Source organism: Capricornis sumatraensis, chromosome 1 (assembly GCF_032405125.1).
Source record: "Capricornis sumatraensis isolate serow.1 chromosome 1, serow.2, whole genome shotgun sequence".
In the NCBI taxonomy this organism is placed as follows: domain Eukaryota; kingdom Metazoa; phylum Chordata; class Mammalia; order Artiodactyla; family Bovidae; genus Capricornis; species Capricornis sumatraensis.
The window spans coordinates 38,439,648-38,455,434 of NC_091069.1; the positions used below are offsets into that span (position 1 = coordinate 38,439,648).

Consider the following 15,787-nt stretch of genomic DNA (forward strand, 5'->3'; position numbering starts at 1 on the left):
GACCCCATGGACTGCAGCCCACCAGGCTCCTCCGTCCATGGGATTTTCCAGGCAAGAGTACTAGAGTGGGGTACCATAAGGCATAGGTATCTTTATTTACCTCTGGATCTCTATGCCTAGCTTGACACACTGCTCAATATACTTCTGTTGAATGAACAAATCTGTCATTCTACCAATAGATTATACACATTTAGGTGGTTTACACACAATTATTTCCTAAGAAAACATTTATATAGTAAGCACTCAACGTTTTCTGAATCCATGAACTATATGAATTAATAATCAAATCATAAGCCACTTGCTTCATAATAGTCAAGATAAGTTATTAATGCACAGAAAGAAGTGAAAGTCACTCAGTCATGTCTGACTCTTTGTGATCCCATCAGCTACACAGCCCATGGAATTCTCCAGGCCAGCATACTGGAGTTGGTAGCCTTTCCCTTCACCAGGGGATCTTCCCAACCCAGGAAATGAACAGGTCTCCTGCACTGCAGGCGGATTCTTTACCAGCAGAGCCACAAGGGAAGCCCCATTAATGCATAGAAATGTATAAATGGATTTAGACAAGTATATTTGTTTCACATTATAGTCCTGTCTAGTCAAGGCTATGGTTTTTCCTGTGGTCATGTATGGATGTGAGAGTTGGACTGTGAAGAAGGCTGAGCGCCGAAGAATTGATGCTTTTGAACTGTGGTGTTGGAGAAGACTCTTGAGAGTCCCTTGGACTGCAAGGAGATCCAACCAGTCCATTCTGAAGGAGATCAGCCCTGGGATTTCTTTGGAAGGAATGATGCTAAAGCTGAAGCTCCAGTAGTTTGGCCACCTCACGCGAAGAGTTGACTCATTGGAAAAGACTTTGATGCTGGGAGGGATTGGCGGCAGGAGGAGAAGGGGATAACAGAGGATGAGATGGCTGCATGGCATCACGGACTCGATGGACGTGAGTCTGAGTGAACTCCAGGAGATGGTGACGAACAGGGAGGCCTGGCGTGCTGCGATTCATGGGGTCGCAAAGAGTCGGACACGACTGAGCGACTGAACTGAACTGAACTGAATAATCATTCTAAGATCTCTACATAGAAACAGCCTGCATTCATTTTACACAAATATCAAGACCCTCCTCATTTGTAGTAAAGTTTTTGGTTAAATATTTTAAATGACTTATCACAAAAGAAATATTTATATATTCATTTTAAAAATTATAAAAAGCTAGGTTTTACTATTGTTTTTGGAAGGGATACCTTGAAACAAAGACACAAGTGTTATTATTTTTTGAGTACTGTGCATACTTACCAATTGCAGCATACAAGCTGCTGCCAAAATAGCAATGACTCGACTTGGCTTTATTAAGACATCATCTCGATACAATGACCCAAATGCCACCTGAAGTGCTGAAAGCAAAATACACAGATAGAATGAAATAACAATTTTAGCTGTAAGAATATTACAAGAATAAGGACAGTCTTTATACACTAAGACATATGTCTAAATCTAGTATAAAAGGATAAGATGATCATCACTAATAAAACTATTGCTGCTACTGCGAAGTCACTTCAGTCGTGTCCGACTCTGTGTGACCCCATAGATAGCAGCCCACCAGGCTCCCCCGTCCCTGGGATTCTCCAGGCAAGACCACTGGAGTGGGTTGCCATTTCTTTCTCCAATGCATGAAAGTGAAAAGTGAAAGTGAAGTCGCTCAGTCGTGTCTGACTCCTAGTGACCCCATAGACTGCAGCCTTCCAGGCTCCTTCATCCATGGGATTTTCCAGGCAAGAGTACTGGAGTGGGGTGCCATTGCCTTCTCCAATGCATGAAAGTGAAAAGTAACAGGGAAGTTGCTCAGTGGTGTCCGACTCCTAGCGACCCCATGGACTGCAGCCCACCAGGCTCCTCCGTCCGTGGGACTTTCCAGGCAAGAGTACCAGAGTGGGGTGCCAATAAAACTATTGGTAACGGTTATGGACTGATGATGCTTTAATAACAATGTTATGCATTTCCATCAATTCTATCAAATCATGCTGGATTCTCCTACATCTAACCTTGGTATCAGTTAGTGGTCAGAATTAAGACACCCTTGGAAAGAGTTTTATGAAGATGTCCCTGAGTAGATCAATCATTAAGTACAACTGCACAGACCAAATGACAGTCTTAACCCTGGTAGTTCAGTGCTTCACTGCGGAGCATGGAATATCTCCTGTCCTGTGAGTGAGCGCTCAGTTGTGTCCAACTCCTTGTGACCCCATGGACTGTAACCAGTCAGGCCGTCCTCTGTCTACGGGATTTTCCTGGCAAGAATACTGGAGACTGTTGCCATTTCCTCCTCCAGGGGATCTTCCCGACCCAGGAACTGAACCCGCATCTCCTGTGTCTCCTGCCACCACAGCTGTTTGAACCTGAGCGTCCTTCTCTCTATTGCCATTCTCATGCGTGTCCTGCAAGGTTTGCTTTATAGATATTCTTTGCCCATGAGGTTAGTACTGGGTACTTCCACTTCAGTTACCAGAGAGAGACGCAGGAGCACCAGGACAGGAGTGAGAACTACAGTCTGATCCTACCTCACTAAACTGCTCTGAGACCTAAAACAAGTCTCTTAAATCCTCCTGGCCTCAGCTTCCTCATCTAAAGACCATTATAGCTCTAAAACAATACTGACTACCTGATACATCTGCTTGTTCCCAGAAAAGATCTTTATGTGTAGGGAATAATCAGTGAATACTGTTTACGGCTTACTATTTACTGGTCACACTTCTCCTTTCTTCACTCTACATCCTCTATATCCCAGGCAGATATATTTTTAAACATGAAGGAAACAGACTGATAAAGCTGACACGACTAAGTAAGATTAGGGATACACAGAACAGAATCGATGAAGTATAGAGTAAATCAATAAAAAATCCTCACTGTGAGTGTTAAAAGGAGCTTTTTTCCTAGTTAACAAGGTTAGAAGAAAATACTTTCTGCCGAAAGGATAAAAAGGTTATGTTTTTATCATTTTTACGTAATAGTAATTATGGTACCAGTTACCTTCTATATCAATATTCTGGTCAGGAATCTCCAATTCAATGGTATTCATGCTGGATTCTTTCCAAGAACCACTGAACATACTAGAAAAGTAGCCAGACTTAACAAAATGAAAAAGAAATTATGATAAAGAAACTATTAGGCTTATCAAAATACTATGTTTTCAATTAAAGAAAACTAAATTCTCTTATTACTATCTGAACTGAATTCCTATGTTACTACTTGAACCAACTAAGCTTTTCACTCAGTGGAACAATTTCTGAGTATATTAGATATATATGTTCTCCTTTTCAATAGTATTCCAAATTCAAGCATAGAAATTATATATTTAAGTATTTCAAAAACATATGACAGCATACAAGATTGACACAAAATACTACACTAAGGAAGAGAGAAAAGAAACTAAAAACTGTTGAGTCCTTATTCTATCCTTTCCCCCTAACTTTTTCCATTTTTGTCAACAGAAGGCACTAAAATAAGTACCTCACCGGAGTGACAGAAACATACTCCTAGGCTGGTATGACAATGAAAACTCAAAATCTGTTTCCTAGACCAAACTTAAGTTTTCACTAACAATATTCACAGTGTATCTCTTACATAATGAGACTTTCCATCAGACGACAAATACTCATGCAAAAGACTACTGTAAAAATACAGTGAGAAAGAACAAAACTTATTGAGTTAAGCAACTACCTTTGCTACTCAAAGAGAAAAATAAAATACTTACTTGACATAAATATATTTTGTGTAAGCTCCACTCTTCTCCTAGAGCACAAATCTTAATGTCACTGTTTTCACCATTTAAAAATAATGTTTGATAAATATATTTGGATGTACTCTTCAGTTTTTTCCTGTTAAAAGAAATGCAAACATTATGTATGTGTAATATGGAATATTTTACTTATTTTGCATGTAACTCTAAACACTCCTTTTGCTCAATTTCTATTAAATAGAACCAATCTGCCCACGGTGTAAAAAGATAGAGATATTATATATTCAAATGTGCTTATGTTTGGAAGGGCACATAAAAAACTAATAATAGTGGTTATCTCTGGAGTACTCTATTCCCAAGAGGGGCAACAGTGGATAGAGGGGGGTGGAGTGGGAGGGAGACCTTTCACTATACACTTTTTTGCAATTTTTGATTTTTGAACTATCCTATTCAATAAAGATAAGTCAGCATGGTGATTTTGCTTATTTCCTTGTTTAGAAATCAGCACTATGGACAATGTCAATATAGTTGCAACATAGTTCTGCAACTACAAAATAAAGAACAAGACCTACACAAGTATTTAAAAAGTAATTTACATGTGATCTTACTCTAGTACCAAACAACTTTTTTTAATGTAATTTATTTTTATTTTTGGCTGTGCTTGGGTCTTCACTGTTGTGCGGGCTTTTCTTTAGCTGCGGCAAGCGGGGGCTCCTTTCCAGTTACAGTGTGCGAGTTTCTTACTGTGGTGTCTTCTCACTGTGGACAATGGACTCTGGGACATGCGGGCTTCAGCATGTGCAGCTCTGGGGCTCTAGAGCATAGATTCAGTTACTGAGGCGCACGGGCTTAGCTACTCTGCGGCGTGTGGAATCTTTCCAGACCAGGGACCGAACCCATGTCTCCTGCATTGGCAGGTGGATTCTTTATCTAAGCCACCAGGGAAGCCCCCAGACTATTCTTAAGCTCCTTAAAATGTGTTTTTCCCTAAATTAGACAAATGGTTTATAGCCTCAGACCAAAGATTTTCAAAACTATGCTGAAAGGAGAAGTGTGTCTTAGGGTTTACAAAGGAGAGTGAGGAGTGAATTCTGGGTATCCCATCTAATCTCAACCAGAACTGCATCACATATTATTATGCATCTGTAAATATCCTGGATTTGGGCCTAAGATTTAAAGGAAGAACTATGTAATTTTTGTTTTGACAATCTGTGATCAAGATAGTCCAACCAGTAGGTGAGGAAACCCCTAGGCAGAGGCTGATCAATATTTTTTATACTCCTGGCCAATCCTGACAGCTTTCCTAGTAAAACTTTTAAATGTAAACAAAGAAAAAAACCATTAATCATTGATTAATGGAAAATGTAAAATTAATGATTTTTATTAAATGTAAAAAAAAAATCAGTAATCATTCTGACAGCATCTTAAATCTGTGTATTGAATACCTCTTCTCAACAGACAATAAAAATTGCACATGCTTTGGTGGTAGACATACTTGGCTTTGAGTCCCAGCTCTATAGCAGCTCAGTTACCTTACATGTGAAAAAAAGGTATAAATATTCACTTCACTGGGTTACTGTAAGAGATAAATAAGACAAGTAGTCTCTAGTGCAGAAAGGAATAAACCCACAACAGGAAAAAGGTGAGGTTGGGCTTATCACGTGATGAGAGAATTCCATGGATCTGGAAGTTAGAAAACAAACTGAAATGGTAAAGAGCAGTGAAAGCCACAGCCCAAAATGTATCAGGATCTAGAATGGAGGCTGAAGCCCTTCAGAACTGTGGGGCTGGGAGGATGAGATCTCAAGAGAAAAACAAGGCTGAAGTGAGGCAGAAAATGGGGAAACTTGTTCCCCTAATGACCTCCACCACTATGAACACAGAGTACAGACAACTCTTGCAAACAGAATGCAAGGTTTTTCTAGAAAGAATCAGAATATATTTATCAGGAAGAATTAAGACTCTGGTGTAGGTGTTGGGAGCCCCAGACAAAGCTATCTTCATCCTGGCATTTGAGCAATCTGTAACCTGTTACTTACCAACCTATTCACCAGGATTTAATCCTGGTTCCCAAACTGTGTGCCAAAGCACCTGGAGCACCACAGCAAACTCAGGGAGGCATGTGAAAGATCCCAAACTTAAAGGAAATCACAGCAACATCATTCAGATACTATGTGATCCACACTATTTACTTGTTTGAACCTGACTATTAAATATTTCTTTAGGGCCAGAGGTACCAAGAAAAACATTATTGAGACACGAAGGGTACTGTGAACCAATAATGTTTGGGAATCTCTGTTCTAAAACAGAGCATGTCGCACCCATATACAATCATATACAACTTAGTAGACAGTCTTCCTACTCAAAGGGGAGGCTCAGTAGTAATAAATCTATTTATTCAAAACACACACAGACACACAGACACACACACGCTACCCATTCTGAGGCAGACAATCAGGGATTTCCCAACATAAGGAAGTTAGGAGTATTAAAGACTATTTTTAAAAAGAGAGAATTTGGCATTAGAGGAAATGTATAATTCAGGGAAAAGAGAACTTAAAAAAAAAAAATCCCAACACTCTAATTATAACTAGCACACCTACAGAGTTGAGATTTTTTGTTGTTATTCAGTTGCTCAGTCAAGTCCAACTCTTTGAAACCCAAGGACTGTAGCACGCCAGGCTTCCTTGTCCTTCATCATCTTCCAGAGCTTGCTCAAACTCATGTCCATCACATCGGTGATGCCATCCAACCATCTCGTCTTCTGTCGACCCCTTCTCCTCCTGCCTTCAATCTTTCCCAGCAACAAGGTCTTTTCTAATGAGTCGGCTCTTCGCGTCAGGTGGCCAAAGTACTGGAGCTTGTTTCAGTACCACATTTCGAAAGCATCAGTTCTTTGGCACTCAGATTTCTTTATGGTCCAACTCTCACATCCATACATGACTACTGAAAAAACCATAGCTTTGACTAGATGGACCTTTGTCGGCAAAGTAATGTCTCTGCTTTTTAATACACGGTCTAGGTCTGTCATAGCTTTTCTTCCAAGGAGCAAGTATCTTTTAGTTTCATGGCTGCAGACACCATCTGCAGTGATTTTGGAGCCCAAGAAAATAAAGTCTGTCACTGTGTCTATTGTTTCCCCATCTATTTGCCAGGACAGTTGAGATTATTACATTTATAAAATAGGATGCTATGATAAAAGATGACTCAGAAGAAGAGGGAGAAAAGAGCTCTTAGGACCAAAAACACAGTTGCTGAAATTAAAAAAAAAAAAAGACAAAGTTAAGGAAAATTTCCTAGACCATAAAGCAAAAAAGACCTAGAAAGAAAAAAAAGAGAAAGAGGTACAGTCCAAGAGATTCAAAATCCAGTTAAGAGGAGTCCAAGAAAGAAAAAACAAAGATAATAGAAGAAAGGGAATTACAGAAGAAAGTTTCCCCCAAGCAGTCTTTAGACTGTAAGGATCCACCAAGCACCAAGGCCATTCAAAGACCTATACTTAAGTACCTTCTAAATTCCAAAATACCGAAGAAAAAATTCCAAAAGCACCAGAGAGAAAAAAAAAAGCCACCTAAAAAGAAAAGAGAATTAGACCAGTATCATATTTCTCATCAATATAGTAGGCTAGAAGACAATGAATTAATATAATCAGATATAAAAAGTTATTTCAGATTAGACTTCTACACGGAGTCGAAAGATAACTAAACTGAGAGACTAAATTTGCAACTGGGTAAGCACAACATCTGCTGGATCACTGAAAAAGCAAGAGAGTTCCAGAAAAATATCTATTTCTGCTATATTGACTATGCCAAAGCCTTTGACTGTGTGGATCACAATAAACTGGAAAATTCTGAAAGAGATGGGAATACCAGACCACCAAACCTGCCTCTTGAGAAATCTGTATGCAAGTCAGGAAGCAACAGTTAGAACTGGACATGGAACAAAAAGACTGGTTCCAAATAGAAAAAGGAGTACGTCAAGGCTGTATATTGTCACCCTGCTTATTTAACTTATATGCAGAGTACATCATGAGGAACGCTGGGCTGGAAGAAGCACAAGCTGGAATCAAGATTGCCGGGAGAAATATCAATAACCTCAGATATGCAGACGACACCACCCTATGGCAGAAAGTGAAGAGGAACTCAAAAGCCTCTTGATGAAAGTGAAAGAGGAGAGTGAAAAAGTTGGCTTAAAGCTCAACATTCAGAAAACGAAGATCATGGCATCTGGTCCCATCCCTTCATGGGAAATAGATGGGGAAACAATGGAAACAGTGTCAGACTTTATTTTTTGGGGCTCCAAAATCACTGCAGATGGTGACTGCAGCCATGAAATTAAAAGACGCTTACTCCTGGGAAGGAAAGTTATGACCAACCTAGATAGTATATTCAAAAGCAGAGATATTACTTTGCCAACAAAGGTCTGTCTAGCCAAGGCTATGGTTTTTCCAGTGGTCGCATATGGATGTGAGAGTTGGACTGTAAAGAAGGCTGAGCGCCGAAGAATTGATGCTTTTGAACTGTGGTGTTGGGAGAAAACTCTTGAGAGTCCCTTGGACTGCAAGGAGATCCAACCAGTCCATTCTAAAGGAGATCAGTCCTGGGTGTTCTTTGGAAGGACTGATGCTAAAGCTGAAACTCCAATAACTCTGGCCACCTCATGCGAAGAGTTGACTCATTGGAAAAGACTCAGATGCTGGGAGGGATTGGGGGCAGGAGGAGAAGGGGACGACAGAGAATGAGACGGCTGGATGGCATCATCGACTCAATGGACATGAATTTGAGTGAACTCTGGGAGTTGGTGATGGACAGGGAGGCCTGCTGCTGCTGCTGCTGCTAAGTCGCTTCAGTCGTGTACGACTCTGTGCGACCCCATAGACGGCAGCCCACCAGGCTCCCCCGTCCCTGGGATTCTCAAGGCAAGAACACTGAAGTGGGTTGCCATTTCCTTCTCCAAGGCCTAGCGTGCTGCAATTCATGGGATTGCAAAGAGTCAGGCACAACTGAGCGACTGAATTGAACTGAACTGAAGCACAAATTACCTTCGTTAGCAATTTTCTTAGGAAAATATACTTGAGGATGTAGTTCCCTCAGAAGAGTTCAGAAAAGACACAGGCTACAGAAAACAGGATCTAATCCTACAGACGGGGTCAATGTCTGTCCCAAGATAAGTGTTGACCTACAGGGCAATGAATCCAGACTGGAACAGGAGGATGAAGGGACCCGGGAGGGAGGTTTGGGTTTAAATAAGACGGGCTCCATGCAAGTGTGTTTGGAACGAGAAAAATCTGAAGACAGGATGAAGGAATTTTATTCTTTTGTCCAATGGGTGGAAGCCAGTCAGAGAAGTCTAAGAAAATAAAAAAGCAACACACACACAAAGAAAGAGTATTGTTCTAATAAGCTACAAATGAAAACAGGGTTCGAATTTAAACACTTAGTGGAATGTAAAAAAAAGAAAAAAGATTGAATTTAATTATGAGGTTAGAAGATTTCTCCCAAGAGAAAAACAAGTGGTTGTGACTTTGGACCCAGGAAGTACGATTTATAATCCTAGCACACTACTTGACTCTGCAGTGAACATTTACACAGCTCTAACAACAAATAACTGTTCATTAGATTTCAATTTTGAGACACTCTATGGACAAGAAACTAAAGATGTGGTTGCAGAACAGCTGAGTTTTAAGTCTTGTTAATATAAAACATGTGCTTGACAAAAGGTATTAGGTAGAAAGTGGGCCTGGAGACCAAAACTTTTCATGGAGTGGTGGCTGAGGCAGAAATGCAAACGAGACAACCTCAGGAATCATATTAGCGACAACTCACAAAATTCCTGATCTTAAAATTTTCTTACACCCTTTGTCCACACTGAGCTGAATAAACTAGGCATCTTCTGTTGGTATGCTAGTATAACACACTAGATTCTGATATACACTTTCTAATAACGATTTGCTTTATTCGATTTTCCATTCCACTCTACTCACGTAATTTGGGGGTCAGCAAACTTTTTCTATAAAGGTCTAGATGGTAAATATTTTCAGTTTTGTGAGCCAGACAGCCTTCAAGCTAGTTTTGTTGGCATGCCAGTGGGTGGTTTCTTGCTAGCCAGTCTCAGCCTTCCACATCTTAGCAAACTTTTCTACCATCTACAGGGCCACAACTCCTCTAACATTTGAATTTCAGCTTGGAAAAGGTGGCCCTATTCCAAACTTGTTTCTTCCTTGGATAGTCTGTCTCAGCCCTAGAAGTAGTGACTGCTTCCTATGTTCTCTATTCTTGTATTTTTCAGAGATCTCTTTACTTCAATAATTTAATGGTTATATTAAACTTTCTCTACTCAAATTACTATTTAATTTCTTTCAAATGGACCCCAATATATATATTTCTATCTGTGTGTGTTAGATGCTTGCTGCTAAGTCACTTCAGTTGTGTCCGACTCTGTGCGACCCCATAGACAGCAGCCCACCAGGCTCCCTCGTTCCTGGGATCCTCCAGGCAAGAATACTGGAGTGGGTTGCCATTTCCTTCTCCAATGCATGAAAGTGAAAAGTGAAAGTGAAGTCACTCAGTCGTCTCCGACTCTTAGCGACCCCATGGACTGCAGCCTACCAGGCTCCTCTGTCTATGGGATTTTCCAGGCAAATCCTTAGATGCTTAGTCGTGTCCAATTCCTTTCCACTCTGTGGACTGTAGCCTGCCAGGCTTCTCTGTCCATGCAATTCTCAGGCAAGAATACTGAAGTGGGTAGCCATTCCCTTCTCCAGGGGATCTTCCTGACCCTGGGATAGAACCCAGGTCTCCTGTATCGCAGGCAGATTCTTTACATCTGAGCCATCGGGGAAGTCCCATATATTTTTACAGTGACATTAAATACAGTGGTCTAAATACTAATTAATTGAAAGGCAGAGATTATCCTATCGAATTTTTTTTTAAACAAGACTCAACTAAATGCTGTCTACAAAATACTACTTTAAGACACAGGTTAAAGGGAATCAAAACAAACTGGTACTGGCTATAATAATATGGATTCCCCGGTGGCTCAGAGGTTAAAGTGTCTGCCCGGAATGTGGGAGACCCGGGTTTGATCCCTGGGTTGGGAAGATCCCCTGGAGAAGGAAATGGCAACCCACTCCAGTACTCTTGCCTGGAGACTCCCATGGAGGAAGGAGCCTGGTAGGCTACTAGTCCATGGGGTCGCAAAGAGTCGGACACGACTGGGCAACTTCACTTCAAATGTCTTTATATTTTGTAAAGATAAGGGGAGCCAATTCATCAGGGAGACATAATATTTACTGACTGCTTCCATACCAGGCTCTGTGCATTGTATGCATTCTAACATCCGTCAAGTCCTACAAGTAAAGTATGAGCATCTCCATTTTAGTCACGAAGAAATAAGGCTATTAAGTGCAAAATATAGACTAGAACTCAGAACCTGAGCTCTTAAAACTATACTACACTAATTCTCCAAAAAGGCAACTGAACAGTTTGACAGTTGGGGTCCATTTTTGTAAATATAAACATAAGACTGTATGAAAAGATTTAGAAATCAAATTACTTACAGAGGTTATTATGATACTCTTATTTTACATGTACTGTGTAGCATAAAATTTTACTCTTTTGAAGTTTCCCGTAAAAAATTACATCTATGTGACCCACTGATGGCCTTAAAAAAAGGTAGCAACGAGACTGTTTGTGAAAATATATTCAACTTACAAACTACATTTTAGTTCCCAAGTAAATACTCCGTTTTTCAACTCTTCCAAAAAAAAGGTTAAGCAAGCTGCCTTACACATATCCACGGTCAACGACTTTGAGTGCTAGAGACGCTAAAAAGACTCTGCTGCTATAACAAATGTACACAGTACTGATAAATTGCACCTTTACAGTTAAAAAGAGCTCCTGTATGTAACCATTTCCCTTCCGCTGTGGGACAACAGGGGTACCCATTTCAGGGCCTGAATGTACGTGTCTCTTACTATTCAAGGCAGCCGGATGCAAAACAACTTAATTCTACTTCCACCCACTCAAGAGAGGACCAAGGTGTATTACGGAAGGCCGGCTGGCTGGCCCTGTCTAAGGTTTAACGAGGCGCAAGCCTTGGCTTGGCGTTTCTCAGTCTCATCTTGGGGGGGTAGCACCACCCTGGCGGCGTCTGCGGTTTACAAGCCAGACCACGGGGCGTCTCCCCAGGTGCACCCCATCCGGCCCGCCTCGGACCGGCTCCCAGGTCTACCCCGTCAAGAGCTCGTCCGGCTCTTCACAGGCTGGGGAGCGCCGCAGCCCCCGAATCCCCCAGGGCTCATCCCCAGGCCAGGCCGAGGGAGCTGCCCAACAGGTGCGAGCGTGTCCCCCTCCCCGCCCCGTACCTTCGAGGGGTGTTGAGAAGCCGCTGCTGCTCGTCCCCTTCCTCCTCATCCTCGTCGGTCTCGGAATCCGGGTTACAGTAGCAGAAGGTCCCGCTGTTCCGCTTGCGCTTGTGACTGCCCGGACAGTAACAGAAGCCATGGCCGGGCGCGTCGCCACCAGTCTCCGGCCTCCGGGCGGAGCCCCCAGCTCCAGAAGCCGGCTCCGGCTGGGCTCGGGCTCGCCCCGGGTGGCGCAGCACCCGGCTGCTCAGCGAGCCCATGGGTCACAAGCTCCCCGAGACGGCAGGGAGCGCACCTCAGGGAGCCCAACACAGACGGTCTCCCGCCATGGCCCGGGCACCACCGCCAGCCTCCACGGAGCCCGAGTTGCCTACACCGCCACCTTCTCACTTGCAGCCACGACCGTTGCAGCGGACGCCACAGCCTCCATCCTCCGCCCCGCCCGCTGCGTCTGGCCGCCCCTCGCGCGCTGACCGCAAGACCTCACCCCGTCGCTTTTACAACAAAGCGCGTAATGTAGGGCGCATGCGCACGGCGAGCCTCCGGAAGGGGCGGGGGAAAGCGCGCGTACGACACAGGTGGGGCCTGCGCAGAATGGCTTGAGGGCGGGAGCCGGACCGCGCGTGTGCTGTTCCACGGTGTTTACGCTGAGCTTGACTGGTCTCTCCAACAATCCTGAGTTGCCGGCAGAGCTGCCCTTTAGCTTTAGTTTGGACATATCTTTGTGTTAGCAAGACCGGCAATTCTAGCTCATTCGTTCTTTCTGCAAAGATTCCCTAAATTCCAGATGATCTGCACGGGGCAAAAAAGACATTGCTGTTTGGTGGTCGTTTTTGGAGGAGCTCATGGAAAAAAATGCAAAAAAGCAACATGGCTGTCTGGGGAGGCCTTACAAATAGCTGTGAAAAGAAGAGAAGCGAAAAGCAAAGGAGAAAAGGAAAGATATAAGCATCTGAATGCAGAGTTCCAGAGAATAGCAAGGAGAGATAAGAAGCCTTCCTCGGTGATCAATGCAAAGAAATAGAGGAAAACAACAGAATGGGAAAGACTAGAGATCTCTTCAAGAAAATTAGAGATACCAAGGGAACATTTCATGCAAAGATGGGCTCGATAAAGGACAGAAATGGTATGGACCTAACAGAAGCGGAAGATATTAAGAAGAGGTGGCGAGAATACACAGAAGAACTGTACAAAAAAGATCTTCACGACCAAGATAATCATGATGGTGTGATCACTCACCTAGAGCCAGACATCCTGGAATGTGAAGTCAAGTGGGCCTTAGAAAGCATCACTACAAACAAAGCTAGTGGAGGTGATGGAATTCCAGTTGAGCTGTTTCAAATCCTGAAAGATGATGCTGTGAAAGTGCTGCACTCAATATGCCAGCAAGTTTGGAAAACTCAGCAGTGGCCACAGGACTGGAAAAGGTCAGTTTTCATTCCAATCCCAAAGAAGGGCAATGCCAAAGAATGCTCAAACTACCTCACAGTTGCACTCATCTCACACACTAGTAAAGTAATGCTCAAAATTCTCCAAGCCAGGCTTCAGCAATACGTGAACTGTGAACTTCCAGATGTTCAAGCTGGTTTTAGAAAAGGCAGAGAAACCAGAGATCAAATTGCCAACATCTGCTGGATCATGGAAAAAGCAAGAGAGTTCCAGAAAAACATCTATTTCTGCTTTATTGACTATACCAAAGCCTTTGACTGTGTGGATCACAATAAATTGTGGAAAATTCTGAGAGAGATGGGAATACCAGACCACCTGACCTGCCTCTTGAGAACTCTGTATGCAGGTCAGGAAGCAACAGTTAGAACTGGATATGGAACAATAGACTGGTTCCAAATAGGAAAAGGAGTACGACAAGGCTGTATATTGTCACCCTGCTTATTTAACTTCTATGCAGAGTACATCATGAGGAACGCTGGGCTGGAAGAAGCACAAGCTGGAATCAAGATTGCCGGGAGAAATATCAATAACCTCAGATATGCAGATGACACCACCCTATGGCAGAAGGTGAAGAGGAACTCAAAAGCCTCTTGATGAAAGTGAAAGAGGAGAGTGAAAAAGCTGGCTTAAAGCTCAACATTCAGAAAACTAAGATCATGGCATCTGGTCCTGTCACTTCATGGGAAATAGATGGGGAAACAGTGGAAACAGTTTCCGACTTTGTTTTTTTGGGCTCCAAAATCACTGCAGATGGTGATTGCAGCCATGAAATTAAGACTCTTACTCTTTGGAAGGAAAGTTATGACCAACCTAGACAGCATATTGAAAAGCAGAGACATTACTTTTCCAACAAAGGTCCGTCTAGTGACAGCTATGGTTTTTCCAGTGGTCATGAATAGATGTGAGAGTTGGACTGTGAAGAAAGCTGAGTGCAGAAGAATTGATGCTTTTGAACTGTGGTGTTGGAGAAGACTCTTGAGAGTCCCTTGGACTGCAAGGAGATCCAACTAGTCCATTCTAAAGGAGATCAGTCCTGGGTGTTCTTTGGAAGGACTGATGCTAAAGCTGAAACTCCAGTACTTTGGCCACCTCATGAGAAGAGTTGACTCATTGGAAAAGACTCAGATGCTGGGAGGGATTGGGGGCAGGAGGAGAAGGGGACGACAGAGGATGAGATGGCTGGATGGCATCACTGACTCGATGGACAGGTTTGGGTGAACTCCAGGCGTTGGTGATGGACAGGGAGGCCTGGCGTGCTGCAATTCATGGGGTTGCAAAGACTCGGTAACGACTGAGCAACTGAACTGAACCATATGGGAGCTTGGGGTTGCAGAGTCCTACATGACTGAGCGACTGAAGACCAACCATGTGCTAGGGTCACACCCTACTCAGGCTTTCCAAGAGAGGAGGACCTCGAATGTGGAGCTTTGCTAAGCCCTTGAGTTTTTATGTATGTGTGTTTTATTTTTTAATAAATTTTTTAAATCGAAGGATAATTTTTACAGAATTTTATTGTTTTCTGCCAAATATTAACATAAATCAACCATCGGTGTACATATGTCCCTTCCCAGCCCTTGGGTTTGTTAAGCGGCACTTCTAGCCTAGTCTTAACTGATTACGGCAAGTCATTCCCAGGACTCTTTTTCTTCTCTCCCAGCGGCAGTGGGATGTCTGAATAGGCTCCATACCAGGTCTGTCACAGTTTAAAGTGCCTGCTGGAGGTCCAAACAAAACTTACACGTATGTGAGCAAAAATTAAAGTTGTATATCTAGAGTATATAGCCATTGTTATGGACCCTGGGCAGTCAGCTTTTATTTTCTTATTACCTTCTGCTAGTTTTTAAATGAAATGCTTATAATAACAGTGAAAGTCGCTCTGGTGTGACTCTTTGCGACCCCATGGACTATACAGTCCATGGAATTCTTCAGGCCAGAATACTGGAGCAGGTATCCTTTCCCTTCTCCAGTGGCTCTTCCCAACCCAGGGATCAAACCCAGGTCCCCAGCATTGCAGGTGAATTCTTTACCAGCTGAGCCACAGGGAAGCCCTTATAATGACAGTATTTATAATGAAATACCACAAATGGAATACTTAAAATGAATTACTTTAATATGATAAATACCTATGGACGCATAGGTCCATGTAACTTAAATTTCAGTAAAAACTTCAGTATATTATACTAGCTTTGATTCATTCAAGTAGAACAATACAGATAGGCAGAAACTCCCTTTCCCTCTAC

The 15,787-nt window shown here is 42.6% G+C and overlaps 1 protein-coding gene across 1 annotated transcript in view; it reads right to left on the bottom strand.

Moving 5' to 3' along the window:
* The window catches only part of GMCL1 (germ cell-less 1, spermatogenesis associated), a 54,880-nt gene extending 42,299 nt beyond the window's left edge, over positions 1–12,581 (bottom strand). Inside the window, exons 1-4 of the mRNA XM_068974977.1 lie at positions 12,099–12,581; positions 3,749–3,872; positions 3,025–3,121; positions 1,294–1,391 (exon numbers count right to left, since the gene is read on the bottom strand). Of these exons, the coding sequence (XP_068831078.1) occupies positions 1,294–1,391; positions 3,025–3,121; positions 3,749–3,872; positions 12,099–12,358 (579 nt within the window). The 5' untranslated portion in view covers positions 12,359–12,581. The remainder of the gene's footprint in view (positions 1–1,293; positions 1,392–3,024; positions 3,122–3,748; positions 3,873–12,098) is intronic.
* Positions 12,582–15,787: the final 3,206 nt, after the last annotated feature.